The sequence below is a fragment of the Bombyx mandarina genome, chromosome 15, assembly GCF_030267445.1.
Source record: "Bombyx mandarina strain Sakado chromosome 15, ASM3026744v2".
Classification (NCBI taxonomy): Eukaryota; Metazoa; Arthropoda; class Insecta; order Lepidoptera; family Bombycidae; genus Bombyx; species Bombyx mandarina.
In genome coordinates this window covers 3,243,125-3,263,155 of record NC_143221.1, presented here as the reverse complement: position 1 = coordinate 3,263,155, position 20,031 = coordinate 3,243,125, and the positions used below count along the sequence as shown (strand labels likewise).

The 20,031-nt window shown below is 37.8% G+C and overlaps 1 protein-coding gene across 1 annotated transcript in view; it reads left to right on the top strand.

Moving 5' to 3' along the window:
* Positions 1 to 13,265, top strand: part of LOC114242595 (protein obstructor-E) — a 49,172-nt gene extending 35,907 nt beyond the window's left edge. Inside the window, exons 3-6 of the mRNA XM_028173814.2 lie at positions 1,228 to 1,467; positions 3,440 to 3,628; positions 10,558 to 10,775; positions 12,206 to 13,265. Of these exons, the coding sequence (XP_028029615.2) occupies positions 1,228 to 1,467; positions 3,440 to 3,628; positions 10,558 to 10,775; positions 12,206 to 12,277 (719 nt within the window). The 3' untranslated portion in view covers positions 12,278 to 13,265. The remainder of the gene's footprint in view (positions 1 to 1,227; positions 1,468 to 3,439; positions 3,629 to 10,557; positions 10,776 to 12,205) is intronic.
* Positions 13,266 to 20,031: the final 6,766 nt, after the last annotated feature.

The window sequence follows — 20,031 nt, the reverse complement described above, 5'->3', positions numbered from 1 at the left end:
GTATATATAACATACATAATACATAGTACTTAAATAAATACATATACATAAATATATACATATAAAAACATATATAAACAAATATTATCAATTATATTTGTGTTATTTATCAATTATAAGTGTTGAAGCAAATTCTAAGAAAAACTGTATGCTTATTTGCCTTTCGAGGAAAAAAGTCGACGTCTGTAGTACGCGGTAAAATTAAAACCACATATTTAATTTAGCTTTTAGATTTAATAAAATAGGTTTTTGCAATGAACCCGCCTTTTCAATGAACTGTTTGGAAAAGGTCACCTTTAAACTTATTCAAAGATCCAAAGCCCCTAGCCGCAAACGTAGAGGCGCTGTTTCAACTCCATACAAATTCGAGTTAACTTTTACGCGATAGAGAAGTTAAAAAACTCGCACTAAGCACACTAATCACTCTCAGATGCGTTACCGACGTATATGAACGACGGTAACCATTCATCATGAGATGTGTCGTAAACCTACAAAGGCCGCAAAAAAAGTTTATATTCAGACATTACTGACACATTTCGCTATGTCGGGTCTTACGTTACTGTAATCGTAAATATGTGGCTCAGCCCTACCCTTCAGCGTGTCTATAGAGAACATTCCCCTCTTTGTTTGCTGGAGCATAAATCCTTAAGCGGCACGGACACTTTTTTTAGAATTCATTCATTTGATCGTTAAGTTGCTCACTGTTCCGCCTCAAATAATACGATTCAAAACGTTTTATTGACTTCAAACATCAATAAAACAAAGCTTCACGGTAGAAACGGGTGTGACGATGCGATTTCAAGCCTGCGTAGATATTGTTTGACAGAGTAAACTCGACTGGTGGTAGGACCTCTTGTGAGTCCGCGCGGGTAGGTACCACCACCCTGCCTAGTTCCGCCGTGAAGCAGTAATGCGTTTCAGTCTGAAGGGTTGGGCAGCCGTTGTAACTATACTTGAGACCTTAGAACTTATAGCTCAAGGTGGTTGGTGCATTTGCGTGATGTCTATGGGCTCCAGTAACCACTTAGCACCAGGTGGGCTGTGAGCTCGTCCACCCATCTAAGCAATAAAAAAAAAGAATACAAGCTGCAAAATAATGGCTTTCTTAAAGCTATAAAACGAAAAAAACCTTACGAAGAAAAACTTAAACCTTCTAATAAATGAACTTGCCCCTAATCGAAACGTGCTATAAATATGTCAGTCCTGACAAAACTTTTTCGCCCACAGTGATCCTGGCAGCAATAAACCTATCATCATGCGCCCAAATCGAGGACCCGTGTAAGACCAAAGCCAGAATAGTGGCCGATGACAAATACTGCGACAAGTATTGGGAATGTGACAACGGACAATCGGTACAATATGACTGCCCCAACGGACTTGTTTTTGCGGGCAAACATCGAGGGGTGACTGAGGGCTGCGATTACCCTTGGAGGTCAAATTACTGCGAGTACCCGAAGGCTCAGATAAGTAAGTATGCATATTTTCTTTTTGCTTTTTTTAGGATTGAAAATTACTGGTTTTCATCTTCACCAGATCAGCTGGGCGAGCAAAGGCTCAGCTAGGAGGGGTGGGATTTGCTAATAGCTGCCCGAGCGCTTCCGAAGAAGACCTAACAACTAAAGGTCAGCTGCTTCGCGAATGAATCTATTACCGGATCGAAATCGCGACCCGCTGAGAAGATCCTGCACATTTTCTACAAACAGTTACCTCTTTGAGAAATATTAATGTCTATAGTATAATAATGCTCTTTCGGTCCTTCGGCAAACTAAAGCCACGTCTACGAGCTACTGCAATGTGAAAAAACCTAAATGCTTGCATATCTTCTTTGGTTTTACAAGCTCACGTTATGTCATTTATAAATTTTGTAACCTTTTAACACATTATCCTTAGAGTATCACCAAATTTCACATAGCGTTAGAAATATTCTTGAAATACATTTGAGTCACGGAATAGAAAAAGAGACTATAGCAGACTGTGACTAGAAGTCATGAATTCAATTCATAATGTAGTAATTGTTAAAAGTACAGCTTAAAATTCATACTTACTCAAAAATAAAAACTAGAATGGCATTTTATAAATTACAACCAACCACCAAAAACATACGTAATGTATTTTATGTCACAAAGTTTTTGAATGATCCAGGATCTACGTAATCAATATTACCGGGAAATTATTTAAATATAGGTACTTTTCACAACAGCGCGATCTTATCTATTTTAATAATGCCGATATTCTTATTAGGACATCTTGGACGAGAATTTTCGCATTGAGTAAGTGCCCTAAAAGTTTACGAGGATAACTAGGGCGTTTATTTTTGTTCAGGAATTTCATGCTTGAAAGCTTGCTATCATATACTATTTATTTAAGAGTATCACACATGTTATTGTAGACGAGTTGAAGGAACAATATTGGACAGCTTAGTATTTAGACAGCTTAGTCCAGTAATTAGTCCAGTAGCTGTTAAGTAGTAATTAGTTCGTCCAGTGTGGATGGACAACTTAGTCCAGTAGCTAGTCCAGTAGCTGTTAAGTGGTAATTAGTTCATCCAGTGTAGACAGTTTAGTAGCTCCACTATCGATTTTTAATTTATAATTTTTATACGATTTTAATATTTGCATGTACTAGTTTTGTACATTACAGGATAAAGAATGAGTATATCAGAGGAAGTTTGAAAGTAGCCCCGGTAATCAAGAAATTAAAGAGCGGACGGTTAGCGTGGTATGGACATGTGATTCGTAGAAAGAAGATGCATGTGACTAGGAGATGTATGGAAACGGTAGTGCAAGGTAGAGGGGGAAGAGGTCGACCGAAGAAGACATGCATGGAGTGTGTGAATGACGATATGAAAGAGAGATGAGTGAGTGTTGAGATGACAGCTGATAGAAGAGAATGGAAGAGAAAAATTTGCTGAGCCGATTCCACCTAGTGGGATAAGGTGGAGAAAAAGAAGACTAGTTTCGTACATTGTGCAGTATATTCGTGCTGTGGCCCCTGGTCCCGCTGACAAACAACGTTTGTTTAACGTACAATCAGAACCATACTGAATTAGGATCGAATTTGCGCTAAAAGATCAGAGTACCTTTAATTTGCATTCTTTTTTTAATATATACCTGAAGTGAACTCACCCCTTAGATGTTTCCAGAGAACTACGATATGTCTTCCTTAGCGTAGTCGGTGTCAATAGGCGACAATATCCACTTTCCACTAAGTGAAATGCATTGCCGTCTACTTTTAATGCACCAAAATTTACTTTCACTGTAAAAACTTTTTATATTATAATTCTATTATCTATTAATTAACTTTATGACGTAGGATCTCGGGGTCTAAGCCCTTAATTTCGGTCTAATTTTAATATGAGGCAAATCTTACAATAATGATCCAAGAATATACCCACATATTATCTCCCATCTTAATCTGTCAACGCCTGCTTTATTTTCAGATCCCCCAATCGGCACGGAGCACTGCGACTGGCTGTACGGTATATTTGGCCACGAGACCTCCTGCACCAGGTACTGGACCTGCTGGAACGGCACCGCCACGGAGCAGCTTTGCATCGGAGGGCTTTTGTACAATGAGAACGCCCACTCTTGTGACTGGCCTGAGAACGTTGACGGATGTCAAAAGCATCGTAAGTATTTAAACGCTCAAACACAAACTGAAGATTTTAATTTGATTGTAACCGTTATAAATCAATATTCGTATTGAATTCGCATTATAAAGCTTAAACTAAATAACTTTGGTAAAAATCAAGGTTTGTAATTTCATCAACTGATCCGGCTCGAAGGAACAAAGCACACAAAAATGTGTGTGGCATTTCAAGTCAAAAAGACTTTTACTCAATATTGTATTTTTTTTTTGTTATTTAATATCTTCAACACGCTTATTTCATGGTTTCACAATAGTAGTAATATAATAATTAAGACACGTGCAGTAATTACCTTATTAGTACACGTCAAAATACTCAAATTTCAAACTGTCATGTTCGATGCTCATTAATCCTTTGTATTGAAATTCATTGAACACGTGTTAAGGTTGTATTTGTCGAGCTAGTCTTGGGTAAATTGAGATTATACGTCCATTCAAATATTGAACAAAGCTAATCCGAAACGGAAACCATTCACACAAATTTCAATGCATCAAATGGAATATTGCTTTTCTATCCATTTAAAATTAACTCTCATGTTTTATGGAAATATTTAATCAATGATTTAAGCTAATTCATTTCTCTTACTAACCAATAACTTATACTTTATTCGTGATACTCTAAAATATTTAAATAGTAGTAAAGGACAATATTTCGGGCCATGTGGCAGTATAATAAACCGCATAATAATATAACCTTAAAAAACATATTCGACATACAATCGTCAATTGGATTTTAAACTAGTATAGAACAGCAATTCTGAAAAATAAAAAATAAAAATTTTATCCTGGCAATAAATACCAAATAGAATAATATATCAAAGAGAAACGTCCAAAAATGTTATGTCAATTGTGTCGTTTATTTATCCCAACTATAATGGACAATGTCGCGTGGGTGTGAGGGAACGACAAACGTCCCTGTTTCCACGTTAATATATATACATAAATTGTGAGTTTCCCTGAATCTCTCGTCGGCAACAATTCGTTGCTATGTAAGATTATCTTGTGCGAGGTTGTGGCTTCGGATAGAATCATACAACCCGATGTGAACTTTTTCGCGTACAAAAAACATGGTAAAAAAATGTAATGTTTATTATAATACAATTTTGATACTATGTTTTTCTTTTGATAGCATCGGGCAATAATGGAAAAATTTGTCTTTTTTATTGCCCGTTTTAGCACATGAGCATACGGCCCACCTGATGGTGAGTGGTTACCGTCGCTCATGGACATCAGCAATGCCAGGGGCAGCTCAGCAAGTTTTAAATAAATATTAACGGTTATTATTAACTCGAAATACCTTAAATTGATCTATGAAAAATAATAATGAACAAAAATGCTGAACTCATTTCGTCTCGCTACCTTCAAGTTCCATTGAGCGCCAGCTTAATGTATCTCCATAATAACATGGACGGTACCTTGCGCCGTCCACATCAAAAGCTCACATAAATAATGATCTTTTTTCATGGTCACAACGACGTAATATTTCAACTCTCAGAACCTTTATGGATGGCAACAAATTATGTATTGATAATGCTATTTACAAAACATACAAAGCCTTGGTGCATTAGGTATTTTTGTGAGAACATAGCTTTAGATCTAACTTAACAAAATAAATGTAGACGACGAATAAAAGTTTAATCATCCACGAACACGACAGCTGTAAATTATTATTTTAATTTTAAATTCTTATTATAAACCATAAAGTATTTTTAATTAAATTTGCAACTCGCGAAAATCGAAGAAAATACTAACATTACTTAATTACTTTTAAGTGAATCCGGTCGCTATGGTGAAGCTTGGGGGAGGCATATGTCCAATAGTGTACCTCTGTGGACTGAATGATAGATAGAATCCATAATGCTTAAAAAAATTGTTCATTATTTCGTGTGTCTTTAGTATTTTTATTGAAATACAAATATTTCAATTGAATTTAAACTTATTTGTATTTTTAAAGTATGACGGTGTTGAGGGCTCTGATAAAACACGTAATTTATATCATTGCAAAGATTGCTTACGATATTTTTAATGTAAGTTAGTATTGTATGTGAATGTAATATTATAGCTGTAATAAGTCTAATTAATGAGTAAAATTAGACGTGAGTATAGTACATTGTGCACCAAGGAACAAAAGTAGGCCATTTCCTCCTGCGAGTAAAATTGCCAAAAAACACGCGTGATGAGATATCCTACTTTCTTCTAATAAAAAAACAATTTAAGTGTTTTATTTTTTATTTTTAAATAAACTACTACTAATTGAATAAGAACTTTCTGATGAACTCATCTTTGCTTAATACTTCACTATTAAATTTTATTGCCTTTTGTTTATTTCACTTTTACACTAAACACAATATTGCAAATTACCCGAGCACAACAATAGCGGAGAATTTTAGGTGCGTGAGAGCAAATGTAGACACTAAAGCGCATGCGCACTTGTTAGTACCCAGGGAGAAAAAGTTAGACTTTCTTCCCTGTACAGCGAGAGGAAAACCGAACTTTCGGCGTAGGTAGGAGAAAAAATAAATGGTACGGTTGTTGAGTGAATAATTCAATTAGATCAAAGAAGTGTGACTTACGCAGGTACAATACGGTAGTTGTTTTTTTTCTTTTATCTCGAATTATTATCTTATCGGTAATCGCAGAAACAAAGTATAATTGAGCTAAGAGCTGAGGGAGGATGATTTTTTTAAACTACCTTATATAAATTAATTCGAATGAAAATAAACAAGAATATTAATTTAAAAGTAATTATTCGAAAATACAACAACCCTGTTTCGTGCATGAATTATTATCGACAGAGCATCAAAATTTCATTTCACTAATCGATCACCAAGCAACTTTCACACTAATTGTACGAGTCATAAAGCGTAAAATTGAATAATGTACGGCTTATAAAGATTCTTTATGTAACTGAATAATTGATGGTTTGATGGATCGATAAACATCGATTAATCGGTGGCCGCTCAACGCAAACGAAAGTGGATTGAAGATTGATGAATGGCGTATCGATCTTTCACATTTAGATTTAATGACCAATAAAAAAAAACAAAGTAAAACTGGAAAAAATTGTGGAAAACAATACATTTTACACACTTATACACACTTACACACTTATACACTTATACACACTTACCTACATACCTGGTCTTACCGTAAATATTCATGATACTCTAATTGTGGCAAGAGAAACACTGTTGTTTTTATTACAAGAAATATTGATTACTGCAAGGTGTCTTTGTTTATACGTTAATTATATAAATCTAAATAACATTTTGAAAATTATGAAGCTCATGCAAAACGATGTTAATTGGCGATTAATACAATATTTAAAAAATTGTGGTAGTTATAAATTGAATCCACTTTCTCCATCTGACAATTCAACTTTGATAATTAAGGAATGCTCTAGAGATCTTAAATTAATATGGCCTTTAGAGCAAGCCTGTTCTCTGCAAAAGAGTAAAAAAATATCCTGCGGTTTCTGAGAACTCTTTAGTTCTAATGAAGCTAGTAACGTGCATTTCATCAATTGTAACATAGCTGTTTCTTGTCATGAAAATGACCTTTGTGACCCGGTGATGAGTCTGACTAAAAAGGCCTGTTATACGATATAGTGTTATTAATCGGCTTAATCACATCACTATAATTCGTATTTTGTTACAATTAGACGATAATGTTTTAATTTAACATATTTTCCTCCAAAAAATTTATGAATTCTTGACATCTAACGCTCTTATGCATTAGAACGCTCGAAAATAATCAATTAATACTTTTAAAAATATCACTATGTAAATGTAATTTTAATATTGTACTATTATTAAAGCATTTAAATGAATGGACCAAAAAGGTCACAATAACCCTGAGAAATAGCGCAGCAGGTCCTACGGAAATTCACAGACAACGTAATTTACCAAACCAGAATTTACCATTGATCCTTTCGATAACCTTTGCAAAATAAACAAGTCATGGTTCTGTTTAATATTGTGATATCGATTACACATTCGTTTACAGATCGATTCAACAATAACGCACTAGATAATTATTAACTTTTGAGCTGTGTTCGTCTCTAAATATGTTTTTCGAATCAAACCGTTTGAAGTCGTCGTGGCCTAAAGGATAAGACGTTCGGTGCATTAGTATGTAGCGATGCACCGGTGTTCGAATCCCGCAGGCGGGTACCGATTTTTCTAATGAAATACGTACTTAAAAAATGTTCACGATTGACTTCCACGGTGAAGGAATAACATCGTGTAATAAAAATCAAACCCGCAAAATTATAATTTGCGTAATCACTGGTGGTAGGACCTCTTGTGAGTCCGCACGGGTAGGTACCACCACCCCGCCTATTTCTGCCGTTAAGCAGTAAGGCGTTTCGGTTTGAAGGGTGGGGTAGCCGTTGTAACTATACTGAGACCTTAGAACTTATATCTCAAGGTGAGTGGCGCATTCACATTGTAGATGTCTATGGGCTCCAGTAACCACATAACACCAGGTGGGCTGTGAGCTCGTCCACCCATCTAAGCAATAAAAAAAATATAAAAAAACGGTTTTTAACGTTAGTATTTTGAAACCTTCCAATCTGTCTCTTCTCCGAAGCTATTACTCATGTATCCGGTTCGACTTTTCACGTCATCTCGGATCCTCCCGATCCACTAACGGTGCTTTTAGGTACTTCAAGCACCGGTCACCGTTCTCGTCGAACCCGTTGCTTGCGACGAAGGGCTCGACGAGTAAATTAACTCTCAGACACAGCCCACTGAGTTTCTCGCCGGATCTTCTCAGTGGGTCGCGTTTCCGATCCGGTGGTAGATTCTGCGAAGCACGGCTCTTGCTAGGGTTCGTGTTAGCAACGTCATCAGGTTTGAGCCCCGTGAGCTCACCTACTAAAGTTAGGGTTACGCTGACATAGCCCCTAGGGCTATCAGCTTAGGTAGGAAAAAAAAAAAAAAACCGGTTCGACAAACAGTTACTTTGTACAATACAAATCGAATTGGTCTTCATGTCTCAAAAAGTTTTAGGTTTTAGTGTCATGGATATCAAGTATAGTAGTAAAATCGGCTACTTTTTTACAATTTTTAGGCAGCGGCTTGGCTCTGCCCCTGGCATTGCTGAAGTCCATGGGCGACGGTAACCACTCACCATCAGGTGGGCCGTATGCCCGTCTGCCTACAAGGACAATAAAAAAGAATATAAAAAAAAATCCCTGAAATGCAAATAGATTGTAATTAAGACTACTTTATCTGCTGTAGTACAAAAGTCTTCGGAACGTTAGATACAATCAAATGTATTTAAGAAATGCGATTAATGGATGCCGTATGAGTAGTTCTTATTTCATCTACGACTCGTGAAAATTGAATAAAATTTATATATTCCTCTACACTATGTTACGTAGTATCGAAAATATCAATACCTATCTTATAGTTTTAGGGGTTAAATTGTGATAATTTAACGTACTAGTTAGGTACGGTTGTTACTATGAATTAAAATGGAACTAAGCTGGCCTAGGACCCGTGATTATTTTCTTGAAAATATGAGAGATTTAGCAAAGGGTGATGTTACTTGAAATACATCAGTGCTACTTCAGTGATAGCAGTCAAATAAAAGATGCATCGTTATTAAACTGGAAAATAATTGCTTTGCAGCTCTTGTAGTATTTCTAGTAGGTACTGTACGTAGGTATGTAGTGGGTACTAGTACGACTGTAGTATTCATGCAGCTTCGTCAAAAATCGTCATCATATAGTATGGGAATATTATGATACATCATGAACTTTTTTCTTACGTATGCTGATAGCCTTGAGAGGCTATTTCAGCTTCTCCTTGGCGTGTAGGTGAGCTCACGGAGCTCTAACCGGGAATGTTGCTAACAATGGCTCTAGCAAGAGCAATGCTTCGCATAATCTACCACCAGATCAGAAACGCGACCCACTGAGAAAATCCGGCGAGAAACTCAGTGGGCTGTGTCTATGGGTTAATTCACTCGTCGAGCCCTTCGTCGCAAGCGACGGTTTCGACGAGAAAGGTGACCGGTGCTTGAGGTACCTAAAAGCACAGTTAATGGATCGGGAGGATCCGGAATGACGTTCTTAGGGCGACGTCGACTGCTTACCATTCGGTCTACAGGATCGGCTATGATCATGAACTAGAATTAGCTTGTAGTACAGCATTGAGTACATACGTGTATTAGTAAAAATTCCTTTCGATCCTTCATTTTTCTTTCATTACTATAACTCCAACACTCTTCTTGTAAAATAAACATGAATGATAAAGTTGAAATTAGAAGGATTTCATTTGTTTGTTTTAAGTGTACGCGTGGTGATTAGCCACAACTAACTTTGAGGTGTGGTGTTAAAGTGTCAATTGCAATGTTATAAAGAATATTTTTCTCCTACTTACGCCGAAAGTTCGGTTTTCGTCCCGCTGTACAGGGAAGAAAGTGTAACTTTTTCTCCCTGTGTACAAGTGCGCATGCGCGTTAGTGTCTACGTCTGCTCTCACACACTTAAAATTCTTCGCCATTGTTGTGCTCGGGTAATTTGCAATATTGTGTTTAATGTAAAAGTGAAATAAACAAAAGGCAATAAAATTTAATAGTGAAGTATTAAACAAAGATGAGTTCATCAGACAGTTCTTATTCAATTAGTAGTAGTTTACTTCAAAATTAAAAAATAGTTAAATTCCTTTTTATGAGTACGGGGGGGGCTCCGCCCCCCTACTCCCTGGATCCCGGCTCGGTACTCCACGAACTTTCGGCCTGGTAGGAGAAAAAATAGTATGTGCACCGCGGGGGAAAAGTTGGACATTTCCTCCAGCGTGTTTGGCAATTTTACACGCGGGAGGAAATGTCCAACTTTTCTCTCTTGGTGCACAATGTACTATTGTAAGCTTAGATTTGAATAACTGTATTTTACCTTTTCAGCTCTCTGCAACGAAGACCCGAACGGTAACGTGCCCTTAGGCAAGTCCTGCAACCGGTACTGGCAGTGCCAGGGCGGATATCCTCGGCTGCAGCGTTGCCCTGCTATGTTGGTGTTTGACAGGCGCTCGCTGAGATGCGTGGTACCACCCACCGAGGACTGTGACATCCCCACCACCACCGCTCCACCACCAGAAGAAGAGCAGCAGGATGCGCGACAGGTATCTAAATCAACTTCAATACAGCTAATTTTGGTTATGTATTTGAATTCCATAACAATATCGTTGTTACGTTTATCGGTTTAAATATTATGAACATTTAATTTTATGTCCGTGCTGATTTTATAAAGATTAAATAGCCCTCAAGCTCCTGCAATTTGTCGAGTAAAATATGTACATTAAATATATTTAGACAGAGCGCCGGTCCACAGAACTCCGGCTGTGATGTCTATTATACTATTTCGGCTTAAGGATAGAAATCGTAATGCGTTAAGATATTGTCGAAATGCAGAAATTTTCTAAAATTCCATTAATGACATGCTGTGTACAAAAGTTCTCTATATCCTCAGCCGAAAGCCAATGTCTTTTATTTAGTCGCATTAAGAACAGCCACGAAAATATTATAATGTTTGAAAATGTAAATTCTTGTCAAAAATTCACGATTAATCAACTCAGTGCCACACGACAAATTAAAATACATTTTACATGACAACTGTACATTTTCTCGATACAATATATTCAATCACAACTCGGCCACCTTCAACGAAGTTACTTGAGACCGTTCACAGCTTCGCATGTTACTGACAAACAGAACTTTATTAGGTACTAGCGACCCGTCCTCGCTTCGCTTCGGAAACTGTAATTTATGATTGATTTCTCCATTATTTAATGGATGTTATTATACATATAAACCTTCCTCTTCAATCACTCTATCTATTAAAAAAAACCGCTTCAAAATCCGTTGCGTAGTTTTAAAGATTTAAGCATACATAGGGACAGACAGATATAGGGACAGAGAAAGCGACTTTGTTTTATACTATGTAGTGATACACAGATCCAACTGTTGTTGATTAATTCTTACATAGAACGGCGACTCTATCTTTCACTCAAAGCGAGAGTTAAATGATTGAAGTTGTTACAAAAACAAGAAACGAATATTGAATTGTAGTTAAATTATTCATTAAATTATTTAATTCGAGCATTCATGATAAATTATATACTATTTTTAATCGCGTGTACAATCAAAGCGAAACTACCCAACCCACCTAATATGTGAACAATGTTTCTTACTAAAAAGGAAAAAACTAAAAACGCAAAGTCGAAAGTCGTTCCTCTTTTAAGGATTATTTTAAGTATATCCGTACAAATAATCTAAAGTACACTTTAAAAGTAATTGAGTAATCATCCATTTAAATACCGCGCAATGGAAGTCAAATTCTTCAAGGAAAACTGATTGTGAGTAGTTACCGTCGCTCATGGACATGTCAATGACACAGCCAAGCTACTCCCTACCGCAGATATAAATGTAGACGCCGATATATTATTAGGCATTGACAATAAATATATTAACGGCGATCCTTGACGCTATTTCTACCCACAAATTGCCTACTTAAAGCCTACTTGGAACTAAAAGCTGCCTTTTCAACTTCCAGGGACAACACCAGAAGCGGCCCTCCAACGATTTCCAAGAGCAGCAACAGGGCCGCACAAGACCGAGGAACTAATTCCTGTACGACTTTAATTAGTTCATGTTTAATTTTAACCAAAACTTTTTTGTACTCTTTGTAAGGACGCCTTCTTATTTCCCACCATTTTGTGGCGCCCAACAATGCGATTATTAAACGTCTCTAAAACTCATTAAGATAATTAACGCAAAATGGCTCTACGTTTCAATAATTATTATAATGAGCAGAACACGAGAAACGCCATGTAATTATTTATATGTAATGTTTATGTATGCCGAATAATGTTTTTATTTTATGCAGATAATGTTTCGAAGTCACAGATAATAAATATGACAGAATGCATTCTTTGGCACACAGATAAGATACAACATGCCTACGTAAATGAGTTTAATAATTTATCGCATTTAATTTCTACTTCAGGCTTATGGTATGTATAGTCGTTTATTATGTTGGGATTATTGAAAAATATAATTTATCTGTGCTCATTGTATATGTAAACATTTTTTAATCTGTCACAACTCTGTACTCTATGTTCAAGTATCTCTATATGAAGGGATTCTTTGGTAGGAACGCGAGCAATGAAGTTATTTGAATTGTTTTATTTGACAATTTGGCTTATTGTGAATATTAATCATTTTCTATTTGTAAAAGTGCCCAAGAGTGAAAAAAAAACAATTTCACTGAAAGTAGCGTCTCTGATTCTTCCGAAGAGTCCCAGAATCTCACAATTTCGTTAGGTGATTCATTTATTTCATCCTATATCCTTTAATTCTATCCCATTTCATGATATTATGAACTTCATTTCATTCCATGTCATTCTCGTTTAATAAATAAAAAAGGGCTTTGACTATATGACATAAAATACTTTTCTGTATTAGCTACATTCCCTTTATCTGGCTGGCAAAAGAAACAAAAAAAAATGTATTCACTCCCAATGTCTCAGTTTAGTTATGTAATTATTTTTTAAGGTTTTATCGTAAGTGTAAAATACTGCCAAGTGTCTAATAAAATACTCTTTACTTTAAAACTTTTTTTTTACTTGTATCTCGGTCGTTTCTCCCAAAAATATCGTTTCCCATTATACCTAAAGGTAGAACACCATGGTCCCTCATTAATTTTCTTTTGCAAGTCAATTTATCGTATTCTCAAAAACCATTGAACAAATGAATATCAACTTTAAGGCCTACGGGCTAAGGTTTTGAATTGTCGAAATATTCATTTGTAATCATTGACTTTCTAATAGCAGGGTGGTGGTACTCACCCTTGCAAGCTCACAAGACACCCTACCATCCGTAAATGCGAAAACTGTTATTTTTGCGGGTTTGATTTTTGTTACATAATGCTATTCCTTCACATTAGAAGTGGTTCAGCAACATTTGATAATACGTAACGACGTATTTAATTAATTTAATTGGTACCTGCCTTCGAGATTCGAACACCGGCACAGTTGTATCGCTTGATACGAATGCACCGGGCGTCTTATCATTTAGGCCACGAGGTAGCCATATGCGGCCTCCTATTTCCTAATACCAACCAATAAAACTAATAACCACCATGTCTTTATCGATAAATACGTCTACATTCTAAAAGTAGACGACAAATAGAGTGTCATCAACAAAATTAGCGCTATTAACTCAATATTACTAAGAGTATTTTGTACCTTGTACAATTTAACTAAAAGTCGTTTGTACTTTGTAATGTAATGCAATCTAAAGTCAGAGAAAACTTTTGTTAGGTAAGCTATTAACTACTTGAGTCGCTGAAGGGTTAGAAGGTAATTGTGTTACAGTAATTAGTAATACTATAGTGGCTGATTGTACCATCCAAAGAATAAAGATTACCCCATAAGTCGTTAATAATCGATACCGCATTTTCTTATAAATGGTATACATCTTCTTCTTCTTCTTCTTCTTCTTCTTATCAGCCTATGGACGTCCACTGCTGGACATAGGCCTCCCCAAGCCTCGTCACAAAGACCGGTCCTGCGTTGCCTGCATCCAGCGGGCCCCTGTGAACCTCAATAGATCCTCGGCCCATCTTGTGGGAGGCCTACCCACGCTACGCCTTCCAGTACGCGGTCACCACTCAAGAACTTTCTGGCCTCAACGGCCATCCGTTCTGCGAGCAATGTGTCCTGCCCACTGCCACTTCAATGTCGCAATCCTTTGGGCTATGTCGGTTACCATGGTTTTCCTGCGAATCTCCTCATTTCTGATTTGATGTGTGTTGCCAGTGATGACATATGGCACTGAGACGTGGTCGCTCACAATGGGCCTTATGAGAAGGCTCAAGGTCACCCAAAGAGCAATGGTATACATGGATGATGTTATTATTTTTGCCTCTGAACGCGATCCTAGGATGGACTTGTTTTCACGTTGTGAAATCTATCCGACAATCACTCAACACCAAAAAGAACATGAACTTTTTAAATTGTCGAATGAAAAAAAATCCTCAGGATGGTTTAAAAAAAATTAACAAAAATATTCTATAAATTGAGATGATTCGCCATCTTTGCTTATTTAATCTATGGTAACCAGTTTTCCACCGGTCCAATTTCATCTACCTGCGAATGTAATACAATATTTAGATGCGGGTATAATTGGTATATAACAAATATATCGGTTTCCTACTTAATTTACTCCTATCCGTGATTTACCTCATGCGAAATTGAAAAAAAAAGTAACATGATATATAAAGTCCTAATCGCCAATTCGTTTGCAATAACTCAAATGAATGTTTCTTTGTAATTTTTAAAACATTCTTCTGGTTGTGGTAATGTTTTATACAGTTATTGTCAGCAGCTTAGAGAAGATTTATATCATAGTCCGTTGGGCGCGTGTAATCACAACAAATAGTGTATTTCATATATTTCGTGATGGTAACAGCGAAGCGTATTGAATAAATAACTTTTATTAAAGATATTCAGATCTTTTACAAAAAATTCATATTCTAGATATTATGTTGGTTTTACCGGTATAATTTTCTCCGGCTACAAATCAAAATCAGTAATACTACAACTATCGGAGAAGATAATATGTGGTAGTGATATCTTCTCATTTTTTTAAAACCTGAGGGAGTTCATATAGAGTCCCTTCTTTATTTCGCCGTAAAGTCGTGTTTTATATAATTAACACCACAGTTGAAACAATAGAAATTTTATTGTTGTAGCGGCATAAACAATTCTAAGTAATTATATTACATTAGTTATTAAACACATTATAAATTGTTTTTTACGTTTTAAATTTTCGGCGGTAAAAAGGTCGTGTCACAGACTATATCCTTTTTCCCACCTCTCGTGCGTTCCGGCTTCCGCATCATATAAAGGTGCGTTCTTAAACGCCAAAAACCTTGTCTTACAGTTATTCTTACTAAGATCCAAACATTCAATTTCTTAAATACCGTTGATGGGAGTTCGATCATAAGACCTGTCTGTTATTAGTCTGCTACCAAAGCTTACAGATATCACAAGAGCGTTACAAAAGTGTAAGGCAGCTGAATAACTCTTTTGATGGCAAAGATAAGAGAGACAACTCAACTTCATCCGTTGTTTCTCACACAAACGTGCTATAGAAATGCAGAAACAATCACTTAACTTATTATAAAACACTCATCAATATCATGTGGATCCATCCATCATGTGCATTGGTCGGTCTGATGCTGGTGTGCGCGTCACTCCGCAGGTGCTGATGGAAGATCAGCGCCGCAGTACCGATTGTCTCGATACTGTTAGGCATTGCTGAGCCGGTAATCGTTTCCAAGCCTCGTTATTTTTGTTATCTTTTTTATTTTTTTTGTACCTAATATGTTTGGAATAAATGTTTATTATTATTATTATTCTTTTTTTTTTTTTCTCAGCAGACGCTGGTACGTATTTATGATTTACGGGCCTTAGCCAAGTAAATAATAAAGAATAAATATTTTTAATACCCGTTAGTTGAGCTTTCTTCTGTTTCTAAAAACTTACGAACAGCTCTACAGGTATTTTTATTATTAGTATTATTATTATCATCAATATGAAAAAAAAAAGTCGCTGCCATAATTTTGTTTTGAAGTATTCGCTTCAGATCAAAGTATTTTAATCCGTATATCAGCTAAGGCACCTACGAATAAATAAAATAAATAACTTATTATTTATTCGTAGTACACATTCGTAGGCACAGGTAAAGCAAACATAATCAATATCATTATATCTACGCATGTTGATCGCGTTTCCAAACCTCAAGGGAGGAAGATATGCCTGCTTGTTCCAATTTTTTCCACTTACACTCCCGAAACTCGACCTACTCATGTTCCACTTTATTTAAGGAGGCCCCTAAACGGGTACCGGTGCTTAAAAGCTCTCGCAAATCACTTAGGAATGTACGCTTTTTGATAGCGAAAACGTTAGCTGCTTTCCTGCAATAGATGCTCGACAAATTACATATTATTTTAACGCATTCCATTTTTTCGTTCAACTAATTACTTCTACGTAAATAATCTAATTAATAAAATTTTACAAGCTTAACTAACAGACACGCATAGCTGTCATAGCATAGTGGAAAACTAATTATGTAATATTATAATATTGTTGTGATTAATATGTAAAAGGCCAATGTAAAAAGCCGGTGCGTGGACAGGGCTGAGTCGAGTCGAGTCGAGCTATTAATAGAAATGAGGAGGAATCGGCCAACAGTCCGCGCCGGGACGCGACTATTTTCTTGCAGCATTACACTCCAAATCAAGCCACCGATATTAAATATATGTATCTATGTCGATCGTATGTGACTGGTACACGCATACCGAACCTCCCTACACCTACCCACCTACCTTTTTTTTTATTGCCCTTATAGGCAGACCAGCATACGGCCCACCTTATGGTGAGTGGTTACCGTCGCCCATGGACTTCAGCAATGTCAGGGGCAGAGCCAAGCCACTGCCTACCGCTTAATACTCTCCACATGCCTCGTTTGGAGGACATGTCATAGCGCTTGGGAAACACCGTGGAGGGGAGTTCATTCCATAGCCGGATGCTACGTGGCAAAAAAAACCTCTGGAAACGCACTATGGATGAACGAAGCGGCTCCAGATAATATGGATGAACTCTGCTCCGATGGCGGGAGGTGCTATGATACAAAGGAGATGAGGGGATCATCTCAAACAATTCCTCAGAGCACTCCCCATGGAACATACGGTACAAAATACAGAGGAAACCGGAGTCCCTCCGCAGACCCAGAGGCTCCAAACGATCCGTGAGAATGGGATTATCGACAATCCGAACGGCCTACCTACACTCTCTCTGCATCATCTCACTCCTGCCCTGAGGCAAGGAGCTTCTGCCCGGGCAGTAGGGTTCGCCCGAGGCCCGTTTCGTACCCCCGTAAGGAGGTACGACATTACGTTACGTATGTTGCTGGTCGAGTCACACGTCCTTACGGATCCATCAGATCAAATAACTCTTGCATTAGAAATCTACAGCCCTAACACTAGGAGCAGGCTTAGGGTCCCTGGTGACCGTACTTCACTGGTGGTAGGACCTCTTGTGAGTCCGCACGGGTAGGTACCACCACCCCGCCTATTTCTGCCGTGAAGCAGTATTGCGTTTCGGTTTGAAGGGTGGGGCAGCCGTTGTAACTATACTGGGACCTTAGAACTTATATCTCAAGGTGGATGGCGCATTTACATTGTAGATGTCTATGGGCTCCAGTAACCACTTAACACCAGGTGGGCTGTGAGCTCGCCTACCCATATAAGCAATAAAAAAAATTAAAAAACTCAGCCAATAGTTCGACGTGCAACCTAACCCATACATCAGCCCGCTGAATTTCTCGCCGGATCTTCTCAGCGATTCCGATCCGGTAGTAGATACATACGTGAGACAGCTGCCCTTGAATTATTAGGACTCCTCCTGAAGCGTTTGGGCAGTTGTTAGTAAATCCCATCCCTCCTCGCTGAGCCCTTACTCGTCCACCTGTTCTGGTGAAACTAGTAAACTAGGAACGAAGCTGTCTGTTTACCTGTTTGTTATTGTAAAAGTCTCAATAATCATTAGGTATTTGTTTCGTTGACTTTTATTGCAATGAACTCAGTTTCTCCGAATACGAATTATGACTAAACTGCCTAGAGGAAGAGGTAGACCTAAGAAGAAATGAATGGATTGCGTGAAAGACGATATGTGTAAGAGGGGAGTGAGCGAAGAAATGGTATATCATAGAAGAGTATGGAAGAAGAAAACATTTTTTTAGTTTTTTTTATTGCTTAGATGGGTGGACGAGCTCACAGCCCACCTGGTGTTAAGTGGTAAGTTACTGGAGCCCATAGACACCCACAACGTAAATGCGCCACCCACCTTGAGATATAAGTTCTAAGGTCTCACGTATAGTAACAACGGCTGCCCCACCCTTCAAACCGAAACGCATTACTGCTTCACGGCAGAAATAGGCAGGATGGTGGTAGCCACCCGCGCGGACAGACAAGTGGTCCTACCACCAGTAAAGTGTTGCACCGACCCCAGGTGACTGGAGAAGGGCAGGAGAATAATGAATGATGATGACGGAACTGCCTCTCAGAAATCTCTGGCGCCGTCAAATATGTACATAGAACTAATAAGAGCGGCAATAACGAAGCGTGACGAATTTCAATATCATTGTAAAAAAAATATCTAACGATCAACAAACTGATGAACTCCAGAAAATATTATCGACAACGTCAAACGAGCCCGCTTGGAGTCTATTACTTTATATCCATTACAGCACACACTCCAGGGAACCGATTCGTGATTGCCATATCAAATTAATTGAACACGTATCGACCGCCATTTTCTATTTCCGTAATAAAAATCCATTGGAAAGAGGTAAGCAGTTCTGAGTTTTCACGTGAAACCTTGCTAATTAAATTAACATTCGTCTTTGATGTATTGTATCACGTGGAGGTGTTGAACTTTTCCTTGGCATATTTATAACTAATACTGGTTTAGGTAGGATTTTATGTAAACTTAGGCTTACTATATTTTTTGTAAAATGTTACGTGCGTCAATATATTTTAAAGTGATATAAAATGCGATCAATAACTTTAATTATGTTCTCCTCCTCGTGTCGTTTCCTCACTGTTGAAGGTCGTGACCATTATATTTCGACAGGATTTTACTCCTTGTAATGTCCCGCCAGGGCCTCCGGTCATTGGCCGCATGAAGGGCGTCGTGGAATGGGATCTCTAGTGTGGTGCGGTTTGGTTGAACCACCTTGTCGGACTGCGCCCGCGCGGTCTCTTTCCCTTGATCTTCCCTGTCACGAATAATCTCTCTAAGCTATCCGGTGTTTTCCGAGCAATATGACCGAAGTACTCGAGTGCGCGGCGAAGGCAGAGTCTTGTCTTGATCTGCAGTTGGTCTAAGATACACAGATTGCTTCTCTTCGCTGTCCAAAGTATCCACGCATTTGCGATCAGCCGCTTTAAGGGTCCAGGTCTCCGCTCCGTATAGAAAAATGGAAAAGACCAGAGTGAGCACCAATTTTATCTTTGTTTTCTGGGTAATGTTACGGTCCTTCCAGATTTTACCGAGCTGGGTCATGGCTCCCTTTGCCATTCCATTGCCATTCATTAATTACGTTACTTTAATTAGAAAACGGCGTTGTGTTGTTGCCGGAGGCTTTGAATTCCACAAAGTGAATTCCACCATCACACTTGAGATATTAGGTCGATATTTCAAATGCATTTTAGTAACAGCTGTCCTACCCTGTGAAACGGTCACTCGTGTCGGAAATAAGCAAGGCCATGGAAACCTTTGCTATTTCATGAAAGGTTCAGTAAGTGGCGAA